This window comes from Talpa europaea (genome assembly GCF_964194135.1).
Source record: "Talpa europaea genome assembly, chromosome: 14".
NCBI lineage: Eukaryota > Metazoa > Chordata > Mammalia > Eulipotyphla > Talpidae > Talpa > Talpa europaea.
The window spans coordinates 46,801,099-46,827,982 of NC_140082.1; the positions used below are offsets into that span (position 1 = coordinate 46,801,099).

General features: G+C 39.8%; 1 protein-coding gene across 2 annotated transcripts in view; it reads right to left on the bottom strand.

The window, feature by feature from the left end:
• Positions 1–22,491, bottom strand: part of PCNX2 (pecanex 2) — a gene marked incomplete at its 5' end in the record, with an annotated part of 252,346 nt that extends 229,855 nt beyond the window's left edge. Inside the window, 3 exons of one of the 2 annotated variants that reach the window (XM_084252977.1) lie at positions 632–740; positions 1,367–1,572; positions 22,339–22,491. In XM_084252977.1, coding sequence (XP_084109103.1) covers positions 632–740; positions 1,367–1,572; positions 22,339–22,491 — 468 coding nt within the window. Of the gene's footprint in view, positions 1–631; positions 753–1,366; positions 1,573–22,338 lie in introns of both variants that reach the window. The other variant, XM_084252976.1, reaches the window with a different exon arrangement.
• Positions 22,492–26,884: the final 4,393 nt, after the last annotated feature.

Consider the following 26,884-nt stretch of genomic DNA (forward strand, 5'->3'; position numbering starts at 1 on the left):
CGAAGATACAGTCAAAGATACAGTCAAACTAAAATGACACGAAGATACAGTCAAAGTGAAAATGACAGGATAATACACAACCCGTAGCAAGTGCTTCCCAGGGAAGGTGCCTGCTGGTGCCACTGCCATAGGTGGGGAAGCCCCCCCTCTAACAGCTCATTGCATAACCAATAAGAGCTCTAGCTTTCATTTCAGCCCTTGTCATGAAAACAAAAATTCTCCTGGGAAATAGTTACTAACATAGATCTTTCTTAAAAGCAAAGTGTTGTCACATGAACTTTCAAAAACTGGGGGATGCCTGTATTAACTTTTCAAGAGACAAATGCAATTTAATATGGAGAAATGGCATTGGTTCCCAGGAAAGGCATTGCAAGTAAGATGATTTATATACAGGACAGGGACAGACAGAAGAGACAGAGGGAAGTGAAAGCCTGGAAATCGGTTCTTCTGGCCAGAGTGGGAGGCCCAGCAGGGTGGACCCTTAACAGAGTCTCATGGGTAAACTCTCCAATAAGCAACTGGGTGTGTATCTTATGGTCCAAGTGCTCCCCTCGAGTCAATTCCAGGTCATTCTGGATAAAATCAACTCTACAGCAACATGGAGACAGTGAACAGAAAGCAGACCACTAACCAGTAGCCCAGAAGAGTGGTGAGAGTTTATGCTTTGCCCTCTGGAGCTGCAGTGGTGGGGAGATGTAGACAGGTTTCGACTGGGCTCCTCCTTTTTGCCATTGGTAATCCTCCCGTTATTGCTAATGCAACATGAGAGACACAAGACCAGTGACATTACCACTGACTCAGTGTTAACCCCAAAACAATTTTCTTCTATGCTCCATTTTGTCATGTTCATTGGTAGAAATTTTATTTTTAAGAAAGTAATAAACATCAAAAAAAAAGAAAGTAATAAACATCACCTTAAAATAAAACATGCCTTCTCTTATTTCCTCAGAAATAAGGGCAAGAATAGTGACAATGATGCTTATTCAAAAATGACTCAAAATTTCAGTTCTATGCAAAGTATTACTGGTATGTTAACAAACACAAATGTTCTTTTTAAAATTACTTTGATGTATGTTAATCATTTAAATGAAAAGATTAAAAAATATTGAAGTAATATTTTACTAAGCTAAGGCTAATGCAAATGAATTCCAGAGCATGGATTAGGATTACATGAATAATCATTTAAACTATCTTGTTTATCAATATCAATTTCATGTTTAAGTGCAAGCTTAAATATAAGAAAAATGTTAAAAAATGTACATAATTGTGTCTACCTAAACTGACATTTTCATAAGTAACTAGTAAATGAGGAAAGGTACTTAAAGCAAACACTTAAATTATGAATACAGATAATTATAAATGTTACCTTGGATTTTTGTGATTAATGATATGTTCACTGTTGGCCTCCTTGTCTTTATTCGGTTTTTCTTTCTTTCTGGGGGGCCTTTGCTGAATTATTTCTCCTTTATCAAACATGAGGTGTAGGCGATAACTGATCAACTTAATTATTGTGAAGAATACAGTCACTGAACTGCAGTAAAAAAATATAGTGATGGCATTTGGAGGAAAAGCCTAGAAAGAAAAGAATGAAAAAAAAATTATTTGCTTAGAGAATGAGCTTTTGTTTTAATCCTGAAAGCTTTTACAAACTATATATTGACCATAAATTGGCAAAGATTTCAAATTTTATTAGCTTGATAACTTTTTCTCACTGCAATATCTAAGGAGAAAGAGACACATCTCTGTGTCTTTTTTAAAAAGTCTCAGATTCTGGTACTAGTTAGAGTAAAAGGGGAAGGAGAAAGGCTAATGCAACCTTTTCTTTCCCTTCCTTGATCTCCCTTTAAGGTTGGATGTGGTTAGGGGAGTGATGTGTGTTACAAAAGGATGTTTCCAAAAGGAAGAGGGATACTACCAATAAAGACATGGGATTTTAGCATGGAGATGATGGTGAAGGTCAACTCAAGTTCTGTCCAATTCCATCAAAAGTAATCACTGAGATTCATGTTATTCATGCCTCACTCTATAAGATCCAGCACATACTTACTTTCTTCCCTCCCAGGATTTCTGGTCCATCCTAAACAAACTTATCTTTGGGGATGGAAAGTAACCTTCAGTATTGTGTGATGGTATCTTGAGTCTAAATAAACAAGTGTAACTCTTTTTATCAATGTACCTCCGGAAGGATCTTAGTTTTTGTTATGCCCTGGAACATAATAACACCTGTATCAGTACAACCCAGCCCAAATCTGTTCCCAAGAAACCCTGCACAATCTCTGTGTTCCTAGCTGACAGGTCAAACTTTTCTAAAACAGATAAACTAAAACAAACAAACAACAAAGTAAAAGTCATCACCAACAAGTAAAAGTTGAAGTGAAGAATTTTCACAATCATTGACTTGCTTTCACTTCATGAAAACAAAGTCCACAAATAAATATAAATAAATAAGTGAAAGACTGATTCAGTGAAATAACATCAGAGATAGATAATAAGGTCAGGTTCCCACCCTAGAAATAGGTTAAGTTTACAGTTTTTTTAAGATTTATTCATTTTTGCATAGAAGAACTGGGTTGTAGTTCAGAGATGTGGGGGGTTCAGGGAAGGGACGATCCACAGAGACAGAATGGGGAGCAGAACAGACAGATTTATTGAAATACACTGCTGAGGGGAGCAGCGGGTGAGACAGGAGAGGTCTGTTGTGCCATGTGGGTTAGCTCCCTAGCCGGGGATCGAATTCAGACCATGGAGGTGATAGTGCTGAGACTTAACCCGAGTGTCACCAGGGAGGCCCCAAGTTTCACATTTACAACATGAAGCTCCTGATGAGAATATATATGATGAAACAGCTCAAGAAATATATAGACAAGTTGAAAAAAAGAGAAAGTGGGATAGGGAAACAAATAGCCCCCTCAAAAACTGTTTCTTAACATGTCTATAAATTTGAGGTCTAAGAAATTTATGCTGAATCTAGAGTATGAGTTTGAAGAAAACTCATAGGGAGTACAACTAAGCAAGTACGTATGAGAAGAGATAAACATTCTGTCATATACAAATCATATTCAACAGTTGTTTGTATAATGTATAACATAACTTGGACTTCATAGTAGTCTGCTTAGTAGGGGTACCAGAAGAGTTAATGCTCACTAAATATCCCATATGCTCCACTACATTTCCCAGTCTCCCTTATAGTCAGGCTGGATCACATGACTACATTTGGCCAATGGAACATGAGCAGAAGTGGCCAGTGTCACTTCCAGGTCCAGACCATCATAAGCAAAGGGCCTGCTCATCATGCCAGATGCCATGTCTTCCAGATGATCCACCTACAAGATGGTGGAGCTTGCTTCCGCCTTTGTAGAACAAAACGCTTATAGAATCGAGATGGATATGTACTATGAGTAAGAAATATATCTTTGATTCCTTAAACACTGAAATCTGGATTTTTGTCTGTTGTGGCAGTTTGCATTGCTTAACCCACTTAATACTGGGGGGTTATTTCCATGAGGACATGTCCATTAAAATTAGACTAGAGAAGGGGCCTCCCTAGTGGCACAGCTGGTTGAGCGACGCTCTGTGAAGCTGTCCACAGCTTCTGCAGCGAGGGTTTGATCCCGGCCGGCGGGCGAGGGTCCCACATGGCGCAGCAGACCTCTCCTGTCTTGCCTGCTGCTTCCCTCAGCAGTGTATTTCATCAGTCTGCCTGTCCTGTTCCCTGCTCTGTCTCTGGTGAATCCTCTCACCCTCCCACATATCTGGCCTGCACCCCGGTTCTTGTATAAAAATAAATAAATCTTTAAAAAAAAAATTAGACTAGAGAAAACTGAAAAAAGAACTCTAAAGCATTGTGAAAAAAAATGCCAGGGAAGTAGGGTGAGAAAAAAAAGGATTATATATGAATATTGGGAGAGATCATTTGGGAAAAACCTAACTTGCCACAATAAGAGAGATTATTTTTCTATCAACCCTCACATACATGAACACAGCATTGACCTGGTAGTGTTGTAATTAAAACACAGCATTGACCTGGTAGTATTGTAATTAAAAGGCAAGAAGTAAGAATTTGAAATTTATGAGGATTAGTGTCTAGTGTGCAAGTCAAGTGAGAACAGCCTTGTCTCATGCTCTATGAAGAACCACTTTGTGGCACTTTGTCACATCCCCCAAAAGCCCATGCACCTCACCAGGTGAGGTGAGAAGCAGATTTACTGAAAAATTTTCTGGGTGAGAAGACAGGTTTTACAGCATGCTACACCTGGCACATTATTCCTCTCAAGATGCCATGCTCAAATGATTCCTTTAAAAACCTCTGCCTTCAATAGACACAGAGAACAGAATCTAGTACTCTCCTAAATAGCACCCCCCTTTTATGCTAGTTAATTAAGCTCTGCTCAGGCTCCTCCAATTCAACATTCCCAGGGATGTCACTTAAAATTATTGTCAAAACCATTTTACAGCTGACATCATTATGCTCAGTCAACAACAGCTCTCCAGTTTCTATGATTTTCTCTCCATGTAGGTATGAATGTGGGGAGGAAGGGAGTGCTCACAAAGGAATGTGTCATGATGAGCAGTTTTAAATTTGTTCTTATTTTTTATCACAGATTTTTTCCCCCCTCATATAAGGTATATTGAAATTTTGAATAGAGGTTTACTTGTTCTAAAAGAAATCATAATTTTGCTTTTGTTTTCATAAACTTGTATTTTAGCACAATCACATGCTAACTATTAATACTAAAGCAAATTTTTCAAAAGCCCCTTCTTGGTCAAAGAAAACTATAAGGGACCCACTGCTGTTTCTTTAGGCTTATAGATCTGGTCTGTCTCAGTCACCCCCCCTTTTTTTTTTTTACATGGCAAAATATACACAAGATTTACGATATTAACCACTTTTAAGTGTTCAGTGGCATTAAGTACATTGATACTCTCTAGCAACTATTACCTCATTTATCTCTAGAACTTCTTCATTTCCCAAACTGAAATTCGATACCCACTAAACAATACCTCTCCATTCCCTCCTCCCCAAGCCCCTGGCAACCTCCATTCTGCTTTCTGTCTCTATAAATCTGATGACTTTAGGTGCCTTATATCAGTTAAAGTATGCAGTGTTCATCCTTTTATGACTGGCTTATTTCATTTAACATAATATCTTCAAGGTTCTGCTATATTGTAGAATGTGTTAGAATGCCCTTCCTTTTTTAAGGCTGAATAATATTCCATGGAATGTATAAACCACATTTTATTTATTCATATGTCAATGGACATTTTGGTTGTTTCTATCCCTTGGCTATTGTTAATATTACTGCTATGAACATGAATGTGATATATGTATTATGACCCTGCTGTCAATCCTTTTGAATATATACCCAGAAATAGAAATGTTGTATCATATGGCAAATCTATGTCTCACTTTTGGAAGAAATGCCATACTGTTTTGCAATACACCATTATATGCCACACTGGTTTTTAACTTTAGGGTGATGTGTTTCTACTTTCCATCTCTTGGGTAGTGTGGGGAGACCAACAATCTGGCTGAGTGAGGGCTCGCTTTGAATGATGCTGTTGTCCAGTCAGAATAAACCACTTCTGAAGATATGTATGTAAAGACAGAAGGAAGGACAATCTTGGGAATCCTTGGGACATTCTCGGAGTTCAAGCTTTATCAACAAATGTTTCATAAAGGTACTTTATTAGTCTAATTTCACAAACAAATTTGAAGAATTCTGCAAGTGACTATTTTCATTTTGAAAATGAAGCTGAGTATCATACTACAGAGCTGAGGGGTGCTCATGTGTCCTCTGACCTGAGTTATTTACCAGCCACTTCAATGACCTGACAGACTCCAAGGACTCAGAAGAAATGAATAAATAAATAGTCTGGAAAATCAAAGCAGGTAACTATAAAATGGGAAACAATTCCTCTGCACTCCCTTGCCTTTCAGGAGAGAGAATGATTCCCCTCTACATAGTGGCCTGTCCACACCTCTGACATTCCTTCTTGGGTGACTTGTGACTGGCGTTGGGGGGCTCGGGACTGAACAGACTTTCCTCTTGCTTCCCTTCTTTCTCAGGAGCTGAGCTGGACTAGACATGTGCCCCCAGGTAGCATCTCCTTGCTTCAGTCTCAAGAATCAGGAGCAAGTCAGAATGGCCAGAAACTTTCCACACCACCCCCCACCAAGTAGGTAAGTCTCTGCAACTCTGAACTTCACAAATAGAAAGTTCACTTACATACAGATATAAATCATGTACCAATTATCAGCTTCATTTGCAATAAAAGTGCTCTCTGAATTCTATCTGCTGAACTCTCTGTCTCCCCCAGGTGGCTCAGAAAGGAAGTGCTATTTATTGGGTCACCAACTCTGCATACTGTGTGCTCTTGACTGGTGGGGGGGGGTACTCAGAGATTCAGTAGAAAGTTTTGTGTTCTTGATCTGTGTATAATTAAGTTATATGGTACCTAATAAGCCTAATAAAATTTGGTCTCCCAGTGCATAACAGACATTAAAAAGGAGACTAAAGAATGAATACACATAAACACAATAATGTAACAAGATCTGTTAAGTGACAGCTTAGTGTTGGAAAAGCAAAAGAAAAAGTATATTTTAAAATAAAAGCAAAACACCCATGTTGTGTCATATTTGCGACACATACACCTCAGTCATCTCACAGGGTATCACTACAGTAGATATAAAAATTCTAGATGTACAAATAAAATATTCAGTGATATTCAATATACTGTTAGAGAAGACAGGGAAATTTAAAATTATTCTATCAATGTGGTTAAAGCAAATTGATTTTTCATGCTTAAAGATTAAACTTCATGTAATTTGTGATAATCAAAATGTCTTCAGACATTACCAAATGCTTTGGGGGGGGTAGGTGCAAAATTAACACCCCCCACTGATGATCATTGTTTAAGCCCATAAATGGATAAGTGATTCCCTTGTACCAACATACAGATAAAAACAAAGTCGTTATACTCAGAGTTCAAGTTAATAAAGATGAGTAAATACATATAAGATAGAGTAGCAAGTGCTATAATTCTGGTAAATTGGGATGTGATTAACTCAGATTGAAGGATGGAGTAAAGGGCCAAGGCAAGCAGACATCTATGAGAACTAAAAAGATTGCTGAGAAAAGTCAGGCAGGAGCATAAGATGTGAGCACACAGATTCTCCAGAATGTTCAGACATTTCAGAACAACACACACGGGCCATTCGAAGTAGGAAGATAATGGTAACACTGACAGAATTAGATCTTAACCATGAACAGTGTAGAATGCGGTTTAAGCCAGGAAGTGAAAAGTCAGTATCTGCATTTTACAAGGGAAAGCTGCACATAGCAGTGAGAGTGGCCATGACGAGACCAGTAAAGGAGATGAGTTACTTCCTAGAACTAATGTGGAGTTCAAATAAATCACCTATGCGGATGCCCACGGTGTAATATGAACTGAATTTTCCATTAAACCACTTCTAAAACTGTGATGTGATACATAAATACAAACTATTGTCTCTGTTCTTCTATGTCAGTGTTAGAAATTCCAAAGGTGAGACCAATACAATCAATGGAAGTGTAAGAAGGGAGAGAAGCAAACTCCCAGCCAGTGGACGGTGCTCATAGCCAACTCAAAAGCAGAAGGTGGAGCTTTCCAAACTCTAGCCCTTCCGGGGCAGTGAGGACTGATGGGGGAAAGTGGGCAGAGTGAGGGGATAGGGGCAGAATGAGGTTTTTGGAAGTTAAACTGCTAGGGCATTGGTAGTTGAACTGCTGGCACTTTGATAGTTGTTCAGCTGGGGCTTTGGCAGTTAAACCACTGAAGAGAAGGATGTCGTGGAGAGGCCACCAGGCCTCCACATGCAGCTTTGGATTGGACCTTGGTCTCTGCTCAGTGGATACTACTGGAGTAGGACAGACAGCTCCTAGCCACATCAACCTGTGAATACTCTCTCTCCACTCCCCGTGTAAATAAATCTTGTTATTATCATTTCAAATTTTGTTTGCTTTTGGGTCATGTCTTACAGTCGTAAGTGCAGGAATAAGGGTCCACCAGGTGAGGCCACTCCCACACCCAGAGTTTATCCTGTTTTAAAAGGACTGTTGGAATAAATGAATAATCTTGCAACGTGACTACTTCCAAGTAGCTACCATATGGTAAGTTGCTATTATTTTATGTTGAAAAGTGATTATTTATGGCAAACAGTACGGCAGCTCCAAAAAAATTAAAAATAGAATAACCATATGATTCAGTAATTCCACTTGCAATGAAAGAACTGAAACTGGGATCTTAAAGAGGAATTTGGACACCCAAGTTCATAGCAGGATTATTCACAATTGCCAAGAGGTAGAATCAACCCCAGTGCCTATCGAAAGATGGAAAAAATAAGCAAAATACAGCATCCACATAATGAAATATCATTCAGCCCTTAAAAAAAAAAGTGAATTTTGACACAAATGAATCTTGGGGAAATTATTGTAAGTGAAATATGTCAGCCACAGAAAGACAAATACTATGTGATTCCACTTACATGAAGTATCTAGAGGATTCAAATGCACAGAAAGGGAAAATAGAATGGTGATTTCTAGGTACTCACGGAGGGCTGGGAGTTGCTGTTTAATGAGTACAGTTTCAATTTTACATGATGAAAACATTCTGAAGACTTCTTGCAAAACAATGTGATTATATGTAACACTGCTGAACTGTCCACTCAAAAATACAAGGCTGCAAATTTTAAGTTATATGTATTTTATTACAATTTTTCAAGATAATTATTGTTTTATAACACTTTGATTATGGCATTTTCCAACTTAAAAACACAATCAACCAAATCGTTAGGTCGCTCTGTTTGAAAATGGAGGCCAAGCAGGAGACAGCCTACGGAATGTCCTAGAATGTCTCTCAAGATCAAACTGCATCCAATTAACATGGGTTCTCTGCCCAGAGTAAGCTACAATTAAAGCTCCACAGAGTTAAGTGGGTCACACAGACAGTCAAGCTACCTCTTCATTTAACGCTTCACAAGCAGTTATTGAATACACTCTGTACCAGGCACTGTGCATGGTACACGGGAGAGAGCTATAAATAAATTAGGCAAATTTCTGTCTGCAAGGGGTTTCCACTGTAAAACAGACTAATTACAAGTAATTACAAAATGAATTTATTTTTGTCCAACAAGGGAACCCAAGCTAGTCTGGAGCATCCAGGAATCTGGTATTTAACTTAAGCACTGAAGGATGAACAAGAATTATCTTGGGAAGACAAGTAAGGACTTTGCAGGCAGTGGAAACAGAGCGTGCAAAAAGCCACAAAGCAGCCTTAGAGGTACTAAAAGGCCTTTGCAGCTGACAGGAGGAGTGAGAAAAGGTTGGAGAGATGGAAGAAGCCAGTGAGAAAACCTGCGGGGGCTGTTTCAGTCCTCATTCAGTACCTGCAGGGAGACCCTTGGTTACTTGCTTCCTAGTCACCTCCCTTCTGTCCTAGAAGTTTTTTTTATTTATTGAGGTAACCTTGGTTTGCATTATTGGATAATTTAGGTTATAGGTTCACAACTTCTCAGATATGTTACCATAATAGGCCCCCTCCCCGACTTTAATTTTTTCCCCACTCTCCCCCCTCAAGTAGCCTCAATTTTACATTCTCAGTTCTAGGGTTTCTTTTGGTTTCATTTTTGTCATTTCCTTTGTTTTGTTTCTCTATATTACACATGAGTGAAATCATCAGGTATTTGTTTTTCTCCTTTAGACTTATTTCATTTAGCATAATCCCCTCGAGTTCAACTCATATTGTCACAAATGGCAAGCCTTCATCATTTTTCAGAGCTGAGTAGTATTCCATTTTGTATGAACATGACATCTTTTTAGTCCACTCTTCTGTTGTCAGGCACTTAGGCTGTTTCAATAACTTGGCTATTGTAAATAGTGCTGCAAAGAACTTAGGAGTGCATATATCCCCTCAAATAAGTGTCTTTGGTATTCTTTGGATAAATATCAAGGAGTGGAATTGCTCAATCATATGGTATATTTATTTTTAATACTTTGGGGAAATTCTTTGTGTTTTATAGTCAACATTCCCACCAACAATTTGAGGATTCCTTTTTCTCCACACCTTCACCGATATTTGTTATTTCTGGGTTTGTTTTGTTTTGTTTTGTTTTGTTTTTTTCTGATATGGGCTTTTCTCACAGAACTGAGATGCTATTTTCCTGTGGTTCTGATTTGCATTTTCCTGATATGATGTTGGATATTTTTCATGCGCCATAGACCATGTGTATGTTATCTTTGGAGAAGTGTCTATTTAGATTTTTTGCCCTATTTTTGATTGGGTTCTTTGTCTTCTTTTCATTGAATTGTGTAAATTTTTTTTGTAGATCTTAGATATTAGCCCTTCGTTAGATGCTTGATATCTTTTCATTTTAATTATGGTTTCTTTTGCTGTGCAGATGATTTGTACCTTGATGTAACCCCATTTGTTTATTTTTGCTTTCCCTTAATGTTGGAGTGGAGTTCCAGACATCACTGAAACCAATGTCATGGAGTTGTTCTGCCTATGTTTTCTATGTATTTTGCGGTTTCCAATCTTACATTCAAATATGTTACCCCATTTTGAGTGGATTTTTGTATATGGTGTGAGAGAGTGGCATAGTTTCTACAGTTTTCAAAATAGTCCCTCTCAAGCCCCATTTTTTTTAAGATTTATTTATTTATGCATACAAAAGCTGGGGTGCAGGCCAGAGATGTGCAGGGGGAGAGGATTCACCAGAGTGAGGAGCAGAACAGGCAGACTGACTGAAATACACTGCTGAGGGGAGCAGCGGGCAAGACAGGAGAGGTCTGCTGCACTGTATGGGTCACCTCCCTAGGTGGGGATCAAACTCGTGCTGCAGTGGCTACCGATAGCTTCCTAGCATTGTATCTTAACCCCTTTCACCACCAGGGAGGCCCTCAAGCCCCATTTAAATCACATCACTGCCCTAGGCAACTACCTTCCTTTTATTCCCTCTAACACTCCTTATATTAGCTTCAAACTTTTCAAAGCCCTCTTGAGCCTCCAGGCTCTTCATCATTGTATAACAACAGTATACTTTGCTGTCCTCACAGAGGGCAGAACCCAAATCTAAATGGCCTCAAGAAGTAAACTACCTAGATAGTGAGATAAGACTAACAGACACAAAGTGGTGTATAAACAACACAACCACATACAACTCAGGTCTCACTCAGATAAAACCCTCCCAGAGTCCAAGGCAGTCACATGAGAGAAGGTGGATAAGACTGTGGAGAAGGGGAGCTACTGTTGAGGTTTTAAGAGGAAGGTGAGCAAGTAGGATGCAGGAAACAGATAAGGCAAAACAAAGAATAGAGATCTCGGTGAGGGCAGGTGCTGGGTAGCATTAGCACAGATTATTGGGCAAAATCATCAGGAAGCTAGACTCTCAAGGCAAAGAGAAGATAACGAAATGCAGAGATCAATTTGAATAGAAGATCCCCACTGAAGGAAAAGAGGGAAATGGAGCCAAGGAAAGAACACTAACAAGCAAGGAATCACAATGGCAGCCAGGAAACATGTTTCTTTCCAATATCAAAGGTTGTGTTTACCTTTTTTTTTTTTTTTAATCAGTTGATAATATGGTGCAACTTACTGAAATTTATCTCACTTTTATGGATTTTCTTTTCTGGTCATTATAAAGTTCCTGAATACAGGGGCTGAGTCTACTCTTTGTATATCCTCAATGCCTGACTCACGGTAAGTAACGTCCCCTTTCTTATGCCAGGACCTAGTCTTCCTCATATATATTTCCAGGCTCCCATTGACCTGGGACGTCAATGGTAAGGATAAACTGTGCTTTCCTCCGGAGTCTGACAAAGCCTAGTGCAGGGAGAAATCACAAGAGTAGCTGACTCATTGCAGGGTGTCAGGGTTCCCATGTTGGGCTACTTGTCAGGCCTGTAAGCATACTCTTGAGATGTCAAGTGTGGCGGGAGAGAGGATTCTGCAGCAGTGACAGCATGTCAAGGAGAACAGCACCTCAAAAAGAAAGTTTACTCCCATGGTGCCACAGGGATTAAGAGCTCCAATTTCATGAATCAGAGAAAGGACAGATCTTAAAGAACTGTGCTTGGTAATAGGGGATGCTCTTCTGTGCAGAGCAGTAGAAATTTCTAACTAAAGGTTTTCTGATAACCAAGGAATATGAGCAGGATAATATTTGTTTTTCATTGTCAGTCCTGCTTCTCCAGTCCTTTGCTGCTGAGCTGGAGACACTAATGCCCTCAACTCCATCCCATTCTGCAGCCAACCACAGCCCAGAGGTAGACCTGGGAGCAAGTCTTACTGATAACATACCACTATTCCTGTTGGTACAGATAAGCCCTTTGGCATATAGTATAGTTTCCATATCACAGTATTAATGTCTTATGCTTCTTAAATATACACCCTACTCCAAAATGCTTATCATTTTATATGACATCATGGGGGTTCAAACTGACCCATCTCCATATGCATTTAACATGACATTATTATTTTTCAATAGCTTGTTTGATCTTAGGCTCCTACAGATTTTGGCTTCAGAACTGAATGTACCATCTCCCCAAGTTTCTTTTAGAATAATATATCTGGGCCTCCCTGATGGCACAAGGGGTTAAGTCTCAGCACTATGAAGTTATCAGCAACTACTGCACTATGAGTTCGATTCCCGGCCATGGATCTACCCACATAATTGTCACATAGGCAATAAAACAAAGGTTATCTTGAACAACAGTAATATAAACTTACAATCTAATACATGGATAACACCTTGGTTTTCAACCTCCATATTTAAAGACCTGGATCCTGGTCACAGGATTGTGGTGAGTATATTGATATAGGGCTGACTATACACTACCAAGAAGTGTCTTCCTTCACAGAGTTAGATTTCCATTGTGTATAAAGTTCCAAACTAGGCTCAAGGGATAATTCAAATAGGCAGATCCACCTTCCTAATTCCTGCAAACTTGGGAGAAGGGATAAGCCTTTGACTCTGAATCTCTCTCCAAGTAGTGTGCCAGTTTTTCTACTCCTGAATGAAAAGAACCATCTTCACCAGCTGTCTTTATTTCTTCACCTCCCATTGCCTCTTAAACCTACAGCTGCTACTCCCCAACATGCCAAAATGTCACTGAAATGTTCTTATTAATGTCTCCCAAGATAAAAATTTAATACAATTTTCTTTAATTCTCAGCAGCACAGTTGCTTACTTCTTGAAATGGTCTCCTCTTTGTGTTTCAATGCTATCCTGCTCTCCTGGCTTTTCTCATCCCCTCTTTGGCCTACATCTAAGAATAGAGCTCTTGGGACCTTCTCTTCTCATTCTACACATTATACTTAGAACTTCTCATTCAGTCCCTTGGCAGTAAACATATCTTACACTGATGATTTTCAAATCCATATCTCTAGTTGAGCTTGCTCCACTAAGTTCCCCACACTTTTATCCAACTGTCTACTCAATATCTCCACTTTGATGCAGAAAAGGAAACTTGATTTTTTAATGGATATATATTTTATATATAACATTCTGCAAATTTAAGGTATACATCATGCTAATTTTATACCTATATGTTGGAATGATTGCCATTATGGAGATAATTAGCACCTCTATCCCCATTACATAATGATTATTTCTTTTTTAGTGATTAGAATTGCTACGTTCTAGCCTCTTAGCAAATCTGATGATAGTGCTGTTATCTATGTTTACTACATTGTGCACTAGATCTCTAGGCTTCCTTACTAGTTATTGCAAGTTTGTACCTCTAAACATCTGTCCTACTCTCAAACCTCCCACTTTTCTTCTTGTATTTTTTTTTTAAGATTCTACAACATACAATACTTGTCTTTCTCTGTGAGACTTATCTCATTAAATATCACATGCTCAAAGATTATTTATGTTGCCTCAGGATAACCTTTCATCAGTGGCAGAATATCCTTTCTCATGACTAAATAATATTCCATAGTATACAGTCATGTGTCACTTAATGACAGGTATTTGTGCTCAGAAATTCATCATTGTGAAAAGTCAGTGTAATTATACAAACCTAGATAGCATTAGTCTACTACACACCTAGGTTATCTGGTATGCCGTACTGAAACTGTCATGGTATAAGAAGCCTGTCATTGACCAAAATGTCATCAAATATCTGTCATCAAACATATAATAATAATGAGATATGTATATATATATATATATATATATATATATATATATATCTTCTTTATCCACTCATCCATTGATGGGGACTTAGGTTTCTTCCATATCTTGGCTATGATGAATAAAGTTGCAATAAATATGGGAGTGCACATGTTTTCAGTATCTGGCTTTATTTCTTTTGGGCATATAGATGTAGACTTGCCGGATCATGTGTTAGTTCTATTTAATTTCTTTTTAAAAAAGATTTATTTTATTTATTTATGTATACAAGAGCTGGAGTGCAGGCCAGAGGTGTGGGAGGTGAGAGGATTCACCAGAGACAGACTGGGGAGCAAAACAGGTGGACTGACTGAAATACACTGCTGAGGGGAGCAGTGGGTGAGACAGGAGAGGTCTGCTATGCCATATGTGAGTTAGATCCTTGGCCCAGGATTGAACTCAAGCTGCAGAGGTGATAGTGCTGAGATTTAACCCCTAGGCCACCAGGGAAGCTCCTCTATTTAATTTTTTGAGGACCCTCCATATTGTTTTCCATAATGTCTGCACCAACTTACATTTCCACCAATACTATACAAGAGTTCCCTTTTCTCTTTGTCCTCACCAACATTTGTTATCTCTTGTCTTCTTGATAGTAGCCATTCTAATAGTTGTGAGGTGATATCTCATTGTGGTTTTCATTTGCATTTTCCTGATGATATGTGATGCTGAGTGATCTTTTCATGTACCTGTTGACCACATGAATGATTCTTTTGGGGAAATATCTATTCAGTTTCTTTGCCCATTTTTAAAAATCTGTTTTTTTTGGGTTTTTTTTAATTGAGTTGTATGAGCGCTTTATATATTTTCCAAGAAAGAATGTTTGTAATAAAGATGTTTCTAAAAATATGACTTGCAAGCTGCTTTGAGAACAGCAAAAGGACAGACATTCTGTAACTCACGTAGTTGTTTATTAAACCTTATAATAAAGGTATTTCTAAGAATGCTAAAAAAATTATTTTTTACTTTTTTAAACATTTATTTATTTATTTATTTATTAAAGATTTATTTATACAAGCGCTGTGTGCAGTCAGAAGCATGGGAGGGTGAGAGGATTCACCAGAGCCAGAGCGGGAGCAGCGGGTGCAGCACAAGAGGTTTGCACGCCAGGTAGGACCCGCGCCCAGCGGCCGGGGATCAAACCAGCGCTAAAGAGGCTGCGGGCAGCTTCACAGCCCAGCACTCAACCGCTGTGCCACAGGGGAAGCCCGCTAAAAAAAAATTTAAAAACAAAGTAAAAGGAAACTCCAAACTAACAAGTCTAAAATTAGGTGTCTGGTTTCCCAGTCTTTCTCTCCAACATTTTTCTCCTACCCTTTCCCATCTCAAAGGTATCCCATATACCCAATGCTCAAACCAGAACTCACTCTTCATTCCTCTCCCGTCCACACTCCTCCACCCTAAAAATTAATTTATCACTAACTCCTATCAAAACATTTCTACATTCCTCTCTCTTTTCTGCCAATACCATTCATGGCTGCTTTAATAAAATAGCCTCTGAAGCTCCCACTTTGATTCTTCTCCTTTCTCTAACTTACTTTCTATGCAGCAGAGAATATTTTTGGTAAAACAACATATTATTTTTAATATGTTGAATTGACATTGTTTTTATTGAGATATAATTGACATATAACAAAGTATACAATATGCTTCAATATGTATATATATAATGAGATAATAAGAGAGCAAATTATGTCACCACAAAGTTACATATTTTTTCTTGTAATGAGAACTTTTAAGATCTACTCTCTTAGAACTTTCAAATATATAACACAGTATTATTAACTATAGTCACCATACTGCATATCACATCCCCAGGATTTATTTATTTTGTAACTGGAATTTTTACCTTTTGACCATTTTACCCATATCATCCAACTGTCACTGCCTACCTTTGGCAACCACCAACCTGTTCTCTGTATCAATGAGTTTATCTTTTTCATATATAAGATCAGACATATAAGTGAGATCATGTGACAATCTGAACATCAAAAAGAATGACAGAATGGGCTATAGCCCATTGAATTAAAAAGAAATAGTGAATATCTGAGATCACACTTATAAGCACAACAAAACTACAGGGCCATTTGAAAAGAAAGCTTTTCTTCACAGAAGAATACAAATAAATAGAAAATCACCATTTAAAAAATGATTTTAGGCAAGGATCACCAATAGTTTACAACTACAACATGTACACAGCCTCTAGGTTCCCCCTAAGATTAATTACTAAATATGAAGGGGTAAATGAGTACTTTGCAGCAGAGATATCTGGCCAACACCACCTTAACCAATGAGCAAGAGCACCAACAATAGGGGGCTAGGCCTTGGATATGACAAGAACATGACAAGAATATATTACCTAATAGTAACACATTCCTGCCCCCAAATGCACAATTGCACATTTAATCCTACAGAAACAATCAAAAAATCCTAATTAAGAAACAATCTGCAAAACAACTTTCAACACCACAAAAGAAAACAAAAAGGCCTAAAGAACTTGTCCTTGATTAAAGAAGAATTAAGAGACATGAAGAATTAAAAGATTTAAGAAGAATTAAAAGTCACGTATTACCCTTGATTGAATCTTGGATCCAGAAAAGCAAAATGAAATATACTCATAGATGTAGTATATTATTCAAATAACTGGTAAATTTGGAAAGGAATTATATATCAAATAATAACATTATATCAATGATCAGTTTTGGGGGGTGTAATTATTGTGTGGGAGAATGTCCTCTGCTTTTTTATTTTCTTAAAGATTTGACTTATTTATTTTTGCCTAGAAGAACTGGGGTATAAGCTAAGGGGAGGTGAGAAGATTCACCAGAGGCAGAGCGGGGGGCAAAGCAGGTGGATCTACTGAAATTACACTGTTGAGCAGAGCAGCGGGTGACAGGGGAAAGGTCTGCTGTGCCATATGTAGGATAGTTCCCTGGCTGGGAGCTAACTCAGGCAATCAAACTCAGAACGAACTCAGGAAGTCATAGTGGATCATCGAGGTGATAGCTCTTGAGACTTAACCCCTAGGCCACCAGGGAGGTCCTTTGTTTTAAGAGATAGTTGATGAAGTTTTTAGGTAGAACTTATTTTGATGCTGACAACTTATTCTGAAATGATACAGGAAAATAAAAATGTATAAATATATAAAGAGTACAATGAAGCAAATGTGGCAAGACATTAAAAGTTGGTTAGTCATTATGCTTTTTTGTGCAACTCTTTTTGTAGACTAAAAACATCCAAAAAATGGGGAGATGAGAAAATAATATCCTACTTCAAACTGGACAAAAGAAGAACCCCTCAGTGTGTGTCTCACTGTACTAAAAGTCCAAACTCCTCATGATCTACTCACCTTTGAAAGGCTAACCTACGGTCATCAGTCAGTTGTCAAATTGGAAGTGATTCCCTCAGGTAAGCCTTCCTAGGCATCAAAGCCAGGATGGCGTCTCCCATTTTCAATATATAGCAAGTCACATTACCCCTATGTCTGTAATGATCACTGTGGTGCCCTGGTCTGTGGCTCTTTACCTGCCATCTTCATGAAGAGAGACACCAATCTGTCTTTTGTCTGTTGCTCCCCCAATATGCAGCAGAATATCGAATCCTCGGTTGTAGACGTAAGTGCTGTCCAACAGATACATCTAAATTCTTCCTCTCTGTGGCAACCTCTCTATGCTAGTTTCATCAAAAGTAAAACTATAGTGCCTCTCTGGGTTGTTATAAGTTTGAGATGGTTAACTCATGCAAAGTCCTTATAACAATACCTGCTGTGTATATGCTGGATGAGTTTTGGCTGTTACTATTACCTATCCCAACAATATAATAACAATTTTAAATGTGAAAGGTGAAAAGTTAATTCATCAGGAACAAAAGGGGAAACACTGAATACCATTAAGAATAAATCCCTTTTTTCTTCCATAAAACGCAGGAAAGAGATTTAGAGTGGAAATCTGGGTAATATGTAAAGGAAATCTTCTGAGAGACCAATTGGTTAAAATCAGAAAGCAAGAGCGATCAGATTAATACCAACTTCCATAAAAAAAAAGGAAAGTCAAGGGTACTAAGGTATTAGATTACAATCATAGGAAATAACAAAAGGTCTTGAGGAGAGGAGCATCCAAATATAGCCATTAATTGGGAGAAGTCTCACAAAGTCCTAAGAGAAGTGAAGGTGAGAAAAACAAATTTAACCACTAGAAAATTTGTCATAAACTTGCAATAATGGACAGAAAGAAAGGGGGAAGTGCTATTTTTGGAGGGTTCTTCAAAAGGCGGACACCCAGGTCCAGGGAGGTGCTGGTTCTTTTGCCACAGACACAAAACACAACCTGCCCACAGACATACACGTGTCCAAATGGCAGAAGTTGAGGTCAGGCAGGAGCCATTTTGCAGAGGGGACGCAAGCATCACTCAAATAAGGAGGTATTGACCTGAAAAGGTGGAGATGACTGCCCTGCAATGCCCTGGGGATGAAGCAGCCTAATAAAAATGCTTACAGCAAGAAAGCAAAGCCCTCTCGAAACCAAGCCATTTGTGCACACAGTCCAGATGCCATTTGGGGAATCAGAAAGTTAAAGACTGGCACAGAATGGTATTCAACCCAAATCTCGAAAGCTTGGGTCTATAGCCCAGGACTCAGGGAAGAATGTCTTCAACTTCCACAAAGCTGCAGCTCATTCAATTCAAACTCCATTCTGTTTAAGGTGAGTAGGAAGAAGGTGAGGGGGGTGCTAAGGGAAGGAGAATAGAGAGGGAAAGATGGAGGTGAGGGCAGAGGGAAGGTGAGGGCAGGGGGAAGGTGGGGGTTGGGGGTGGTGAGGCAATTTGCCTCAATAACTAATAATAAACTTTTAATTTTATATTTAAAGTTCCCATTAAATTAAAAGGTGAATTCTCCCTACAGTGGAATTGTTTTGCTTAAACAGACTTAAGCTGAAGATGTACAAAACCCAGAGAAGTTCAGAGTTCCTTAAATGAACTCTGAACAAGCCCGTGCTATGCACAAAGAGTCAAGCATCTTTTATGGACCAAATTCTTACAAGTGAAAAAATCTGAAAAAAGACATTAACAGTCACAGTCAGTATTGAGGTAGAGCAAGTATTTTTAAATACCAGGACCTAGAGAACAGAATTCTCAGTTGGGAAAGAAGGGTCTTCTATTTCTAAGGTCACTTTCAAAGACCAAAAGACAGAGCAAGAACAGGATAACTTACATTATTTATTAGGATAGGTTATTAAAAAGCAGCATGACAATAAATGCAATGATAAAAAATTACTCTCTAGAGTTAAAAGCAGGGCCTCCCTGGTGGCATAAGAGGTTAAGCTTGGCACTAAGAAGCAATCCACAGCCTCTACAGCACAAGTTCAATCCCCGGCCAGCCAAGGAGAAACCCACATGGCGAGGCAGACCTCTCCTGTCTCACCCGCTGCTCCCCTCAGCAGTGTATTTCAGTCAATCTGCCTGTTCTGTTCCCCACTCTGTCTCTGGTGGATCCTCTCACCCCCCTCATCTCTGGCCTGTACTCCAGCTTTTGTATGCATAAATAAACAAATCTTTAAAAAAATATTTTAAAAAGAGTTAAAAAGCACACTGGCATCAAAATGTGTGTATAACATATTTTGATCCAAAATAACTGAGTAAAACTATTTAAGGTATCAGCTTTTACTTTCCAAACACTTGAGATTTTGCCAAAAACTATTCTACAATATCATTAAAGAGAAACTTAACTAAGGACTGTTTACAAATATAAGGTAGATAACAAACTACACAATAAAGCATCATTAGGTAAAAATTCGGGATTCTGATGCATGTACTAGATCTATGCATACATTAAATCTTAACAGAAGTTATGTAAAATAAGCCCATGTTCACAGAAAAAAAAACTCTGTAGGTACAAACATTAAATGTTAATGTGGTTGTTGCTAAGGAGGGGAATTAAAAGTGGAAGATACAGTTTATTTTTAAAATACTGGTAGATTCTAATTCTTAATTAGAATCTAATTATATTTTGGAGCACATTAACATTCAAAAATGATCTGGAGGTAAAAAAATTTAAAAGAAGAAGTGGAACACATTGTTTTCATTACAAGGAAATACTCAAAATACTTAGTGAGATAGCAATATCATGCTGTTTGGAGCAAAGAGGCATGTTTATTTTATTTCCAGCAGTTTGCGATATGCTGGAGGAGTGTTAACCAAATGTAGAACAATTCTGCTAATACAACAGGGGAACCAAGATGAATCAACAAAATCAAAATCCATGTCAACAAAAGCTCATGAACTAGAAGTAAATAAAATAAAATAAAAATACATGTTTCAGCAACTAAGTACACAATTAAACTAAAAATGTGCTGTAGTACTAACAGTAAATACAGAATGGTGTAAGAACAAGAGAGATTAATTCTAGCTGAATGGAATCAGGGAAGTGTAGACAGAGATGAACATTTCATTGGTTCTTAAAGGATAGAGAGATTTTGGCAATTGAAAGATGAGAGTGGGAAAAACAGGCCAGTTCTTATTGAGGCCTCACCATGTCCCACGTACTAAGTACTTTCAGTAACTCATTCAAACCTCATAAGTCTTCTATAGGGAGACACTATTTTCCTTGTTATAAGCCAGGAAGCTGAAGCTTGCTCAAGCTTGCTCCAGTATATACACAGCTAGTGAGCAGAAGAACCAGGATTGAATTCAAGCTTGTGTTTCTCGTCACTAGGCTATGTTACATCTCTGGGCAAAGAGAAAACATTGGGAAATTATAGCACAAACTATAAACATGGTCACAGAAGAAGGAAACATTCATTTATTGAAGGGTCTCCATGTATCAGTCTGTATTAAGTGCTTTTATTTTTAAGAAATTTTCTTTCTTTTTCCTGTGAAATGGTCATTATCATATCTACTTTGAGGATGAGAAACGTAAGGGTTAGATAACAGAAACATCAAAGTCAAAAAAGCAAGTAAGTAGCAAAATAGAAATGTAAACCAGTCTGAGTCCAGTTCTAGGTCAAACTAGATAGTGGATTTACATATAGTATTCCATTTAAGTCCAAATACAACATTGTAAATCTGGTACTATTAATTTTCTCACTTTACATATAAGAAAAAGAAAAATCAGATGAGGTAAGTAATTTTCCCAAGGTCACAGACTGATGACTGAGAAGAAATGGATCTAAAATTTGCCCTAGGCAGCATGACTTCAGAGCCGGAATTGACCCTCTGGGTAGATTGCCAGAAAGAGAGTAAACGGAAACCACATCATGGACAACCTCTAATGTTGAACTCAGAATCTATTAGCTGTGCAAACTCAGTGGAGATTTTTGCTATGAAGAACATGATCAAATTATGTTTCAAGTACAAAGTTCTTCAACAGACAAATCAAAATTAAACTCTTGGCACATTAAGTGTAATAGGACATGGTGTACCTTACCTGTACATCTTTTCAAATAAGTTTTTAGGTTTCGAATTAGGCATATTTAATTTGCCCAAGAAGGTGACCTGTGTGGTTATTCAACAAGCACTCACTTATCATCACTCTACCAATTAAGGCGTCAAGTCCCGGCTAGGAGCTGTAATATTTTGCTTAACATAAAATTCGATTTACCCATTATTGTATCTGTCTAGAGAATTCTTTACACAGTGGTGTGGCAAATAAAAGCTGAGTTACAGATAATTGAACCTGCCTTCTAAAAGCAAAACAGGAAAGAGGGGGGCAGTGTTGAATATGGACTGAAATGGGTTACTTTTAACATTTCGTTTTGCCTTTTGGTTAACATGCACAGCATCTTATACCAAATATTATCCCAGGCTAATCAATCAAGAGGCTTGGATTGTCCACTTACAAAACAGGTTCAACATTGCTCAGCGACAAGCAAGCAGAGTCATCCTAACAGCTAGCATCAATTTTTAATGAGTCCCAGAGTCCCCAAAGTCCTTTCTACTTCTTTCCCTGCCACTGAGTCCCTGCCTGCCTTTCTCTGTACTTTCTCTGTGCCACATTCCAGAAGACCTCCTCCATCCCACCTCTGAAGAACCCTTGCCAACCCTGTCCATCCAGAGGCGCACAAGCAGTTTTCTGGGCGCCTGCTCCGTCTTCCCTCCACGCTCACGTCTCCCCGGGGCTTGCACCCCCCACTCACCAGGTGCAGGGCCAGGGGCAGCAGCAGCAGGAACAGCCACAGGTAGAGGTGGCAGCTGTTGGTGAACTTGCTCTGCTCCGGGTCGTGGTACCAGCCGCCGGTGAGCGCGGCCCACACGCCCTGCCGAAGCAGCTGCAGCACCTGGGAGCCCATGTCGGCGGCGCCCCGGGGCCCGCGCGCGCCCCGCTTTAATACCCGAGCTCCCGGGCGGCACCGCCCCCACCCCCACCACCCCCTTCCGCCCCAAGCCAGAAGCTCGCGCTGCTCTTCTGCCCCGACCCGCGAACCGCGGCGCCGGAGCCCGCTGCTGCCGCCGGGCAGGTGGGCGCCATGTCCGAGGGAGGAAGGATTTTCCCAGGGTGCTCCGCGGCGGCTGCTCAGAAGATGCTCCGCAGGCTCCGCCCCGCGCCGGCTCCAGCCCTTTCACACCTGGGGCGGCGCGGGGAGCAGCTGGAACCCGGGGGTTGGGGGGATGGATTAAAAGGATTTCTGTGCCTCTCCCTCAACCTCTCAGCTTTTCCTTCTTCCCGCTTCCCCCGAGATCTCCCCGCTTTTCACTCAGCTCCTCCTCTCAAAGAGGGGGGAGGGGGATGAAAGACTTAAAAATTAATTATGTTCTCATGTAGAAAGGACAAACCAGGGCCTCCCTGTGGGGCAAGGGGATAAGACGCAGCCTGTGAAGCTTCCACAGCCTCTGCAGCAGGAGTTCCATCCCACCCACCACCCCCTAGCTACCCACATGGCGCAGCAGACCTCTCCTGTCACGCCCGCTGCTCCCCTCAGCAGTGTATTTCGGTCAGTCTGCCTGTTCTGTTCCCCGCTCTGTCTCTGGTGAATCCTCTCACCCGGCCCACACCTCTGGCCTGTACCCCAGCTCTTGTATGCATAAATAAATTAATAAATCTTTAGAAAAAAGAAAAGACAAACCAGAACAGGAGCCTTTGCCTCTTCCGTATTTGCCTCCTGCACCAAAATAGTTATCTAATTTAAAATCCTGCCACACATCACTCAATGCATTTTCTTCCCCTGGTCACTGCCTGCACAATCTTTCCAGATGTTCTATTTACTGAATGGAGCTCTACCTGTGCCTTTGGCTGACATTTTTCCCTCTCTAACATTTTCCCTTCTTCCCTCTTGTTGTCCAACTTGGCAAATGAAAGAGATACCACCTTCCTGGTATAGTTTCTGGAGCCTCAGTTAGTTTACCCATCGTTTATATATTTCCTAGAATACAGTGCCAGGTGTCTATCAACTATTGAGAACATTAATCTAATATTTCTATATTGTTAATAGGTAAGAAGAACCACTAGAAGCTATCACTGAGCTTATAACTTTTAAACTTTCTTAGTAGTTTATAATTTATAATAGATGACTTCAGATTCTCTTCTGAAAAGAGATTTTGGACAGGGATGATATAAAAAGGAACTCATCTCCTTTAGTGGTATGATATGACACAAAGGAAACTTAGATACCAGGGCTAACAAGAAGCAGGTTTATTGCACTGGTGCTGACTTAGTGTATTCACATCCAAAGGCTGGACCCCTTTTGAAAGATGTCAGGGGTTCATATACATTGTAGTTTTTATAAGGCTCTATATGGGTTTGTATTGGCAGCTGTACATAGTCAGATATGACGTGGCTACATACCAAGAAGTGAGTTGTTAAGCTGCATACCAAGGAGTGAGTAAAGGGTCAGTAGTCATGGAACCACACCCCCCCCACCAAGGTCTATCCTCCCTTATGGCGGTGTATAGTTTAACATGAAGCAAGATTCTTACCAGGAACTGAGTTGCATACCAGGAACTAAGCAATAGGCTGTCACTCAAGACCCCCAGGCTGCTTATCATAGGTCACCATGCTTCCATATAAGTAAAGGAAGCCCTCATTATTAGTCATTGATAAAGGAAATGAGTGTCGTTGAGATTCTTGAAAAGAGGGAATTTTGGAAAGGGGGGAGAGAAAAAAGGGAGCTTGTCCTCCTGGAAATGAGCAGAGGGAGTCCTGTGTCACTTAGGGCTGTTAGGGAAGAACAAGGATGAGAGGGCTCCATGATCCCCAAAGATTCCTTTCCTGCATCATGCTTACTCATGTGTCTGGCATTGCTCCCCACACATGTGCCCCCGCCCCCCCCGTGTACACCCTTGCCAGACTCTGTTCTGCAGCATTATTGGCTTCTGGCTGCTTTCATTAGACTGAATAAAGGCATTCCAGATTTCCTGTGCTGAAGACTGGGAAGGTCCATCCTGAGGAGTGGATCTAGCACATGAAAGTCCACTGGGTTACAGCAAAGGACTCACACTGGTGTGTGTGTGGCTCCAGCCTTAATCACCTTTTATCTGCCCAGCATGCATCTGCAAAATGACTAACCAAAATGTAATAATGCTGCTTTCTGTTTTGGTAGAATAATTTTCTCAAAGACGAAGGATGATTGTGTGGGTTTTGTTTTTTTTAACAGCCTCAATGTTTGAATCCCAACAAGTGCCCTCTAAATATTGAATGAATCAATCAATCAAACAACTTACAGTAACGATCCACGCTTGAGGCACTTTCATGTGTTTGGATCCAGGAGAAGTAACCATGCAGTGGGTGCATTCCTGATTGAGTATCTTCTGTGTACCTGGCATTTAGCAGAAGACTGAGAAAGCAAATATAAATAAAATATAGTCTCTACAATGAAGGAGTTTACAGACTACAAAAGGAAACAGACAAACCCACAAAGACTTGCAATAAAAATGTGCTGTGTGCATAACAGGATTGTATCATATGTGTTTAGAGTTGAAGGAGGTCATAAAAACATGTAACCTCCAGTTCACTCTGGAGCAGGACAATCAGAGGGCTCCTTTAGCCTCTCGCTGTCTCTACAATGTATATTTCACCCTTGTTCCCATGGGAGGAAACACTTCAAGGATGAAACGTTGAGAAAGTAAGGTGTTATTGAAGTATACATGTGTACATTGAAGTATACATATGAAGTGTACATGTCACTGAATCTGCATGTCTTGGGGAGGCTCAAGACAAGCCTTGTATATAAGCACTCTCTATTAAATCTGGAATGATCTGCCTTTTTTTTTCATCCTTTTTGGCCCTCCATGCACAGAGACCAGTTTCATCTTTCAGCCTGTGAACTCCTAAGGTTTCAAACCAACAAATATGGGGTATGTAAGATTTGAGACACTAAAGAAGACACATGTTCATGTCTATGAAAGAGGAACCCAAAGAGCTGGGTCTTAGAGTAAATATTAGCATCTGGACAAATATATGTGAGTAGCTTGCCAGGAAGACACATCAATGTATAAAGAAAAATATGCATGGGTGATTCTGGGAAGATGTCAGTATAGTCAGATATGCCTAAAAGGGAAGACAGGAAAAGGAAGAAATGGGACAGTAGGAAACTTAGTAAGAGAGCTGAGCAAGGGTGAGTTTTGTGGGTCTTACTGTAACAGGGTGGTCTCTGGGAAAGGGTGAGGTTCCAGGTTTCCTGCCCCACCCAAAAGGAGGGTGGAGTTGAGCAGAGGGAGAATCTGGAGAGGAGACTGAGGAAGAAAGGAAGCAGGATGGAGCCAGAAGGAGACCTGGAGGAGACACATAGAGCTGAGAGACACGTGAAGAAACTGCACTTGCCTTTTGGTCACTTGCCAAAGGCAAGGTGACACAGATGTGGGTGAGAGACCTGTGGGGAGGTGACAATGGCAGTTTTTCTCTTGATCTTGATTTTGTTCTTTCCCCCCCCAGACTTGTCTGGTTGTTTCTGATCCTTTTCTGTGGGTCCCCACTGGAGGATGCTTTAGACCTCTGGCAGGCTTTGGAGCCTTGCTCTGGGCCAATCCTGCTTGGGTGGACTTTTACCCACAAGGGGAAGGGTAACTTTGGGTGCTTGATTTAGAAACTATATTCTTTGCCTTTCCTGTATTGTTTACTAATTGTATTAAAGTTCCTTTTCATTAAAGTCTCATATGCTTTTGTGTTGATGCAGCGGGTGGCAGACTATTTAGAGCAGGCAGTTTTGGGGGCACTGGGGTGCCCCTCTCCCTGGCCCTGTAACATTACCACCTTATCTTAGGCAATGGACAGCAATTGGAAAGTTTTATTGTTGTTAATATTTTTAATGAAGTTTCTTTGTTTTATATCCTTGTAAGTATTTTTTTAATAAAGTCTTTCAATTTTTTTTTTAAAGATTTATTTATTTTTGGGCATCCCCTGGTGGCACAGTGGTAGGGTGCTGGGCTGCGAAGCTGCCCACAGCCTCTGCAGCGTCAGTTCGATCCGCAGCCACCGGTGAGGGTCCCACATGGTGCGACAGACCTCTCCTGCCGCGCTTGCTGCTCCCCTCGGCAGTGTATTTCGTCAGTCTGCCTGTTCTGTTCCCCGCTCTGTCTCTGGTGAATCCTCTCACCGTCCTGCGCTTCTGACTGTACCCAGTGCTTTCATAAATAAATAAATAAATCTTAAAAAAAAAAAAAAGCATGAAGACCAAGAAAAGACTTGAGCTTTAAAAAAAAAAAAATTATTTATTTTTATACAACAATTTTGCAACAGGGACCTATCTT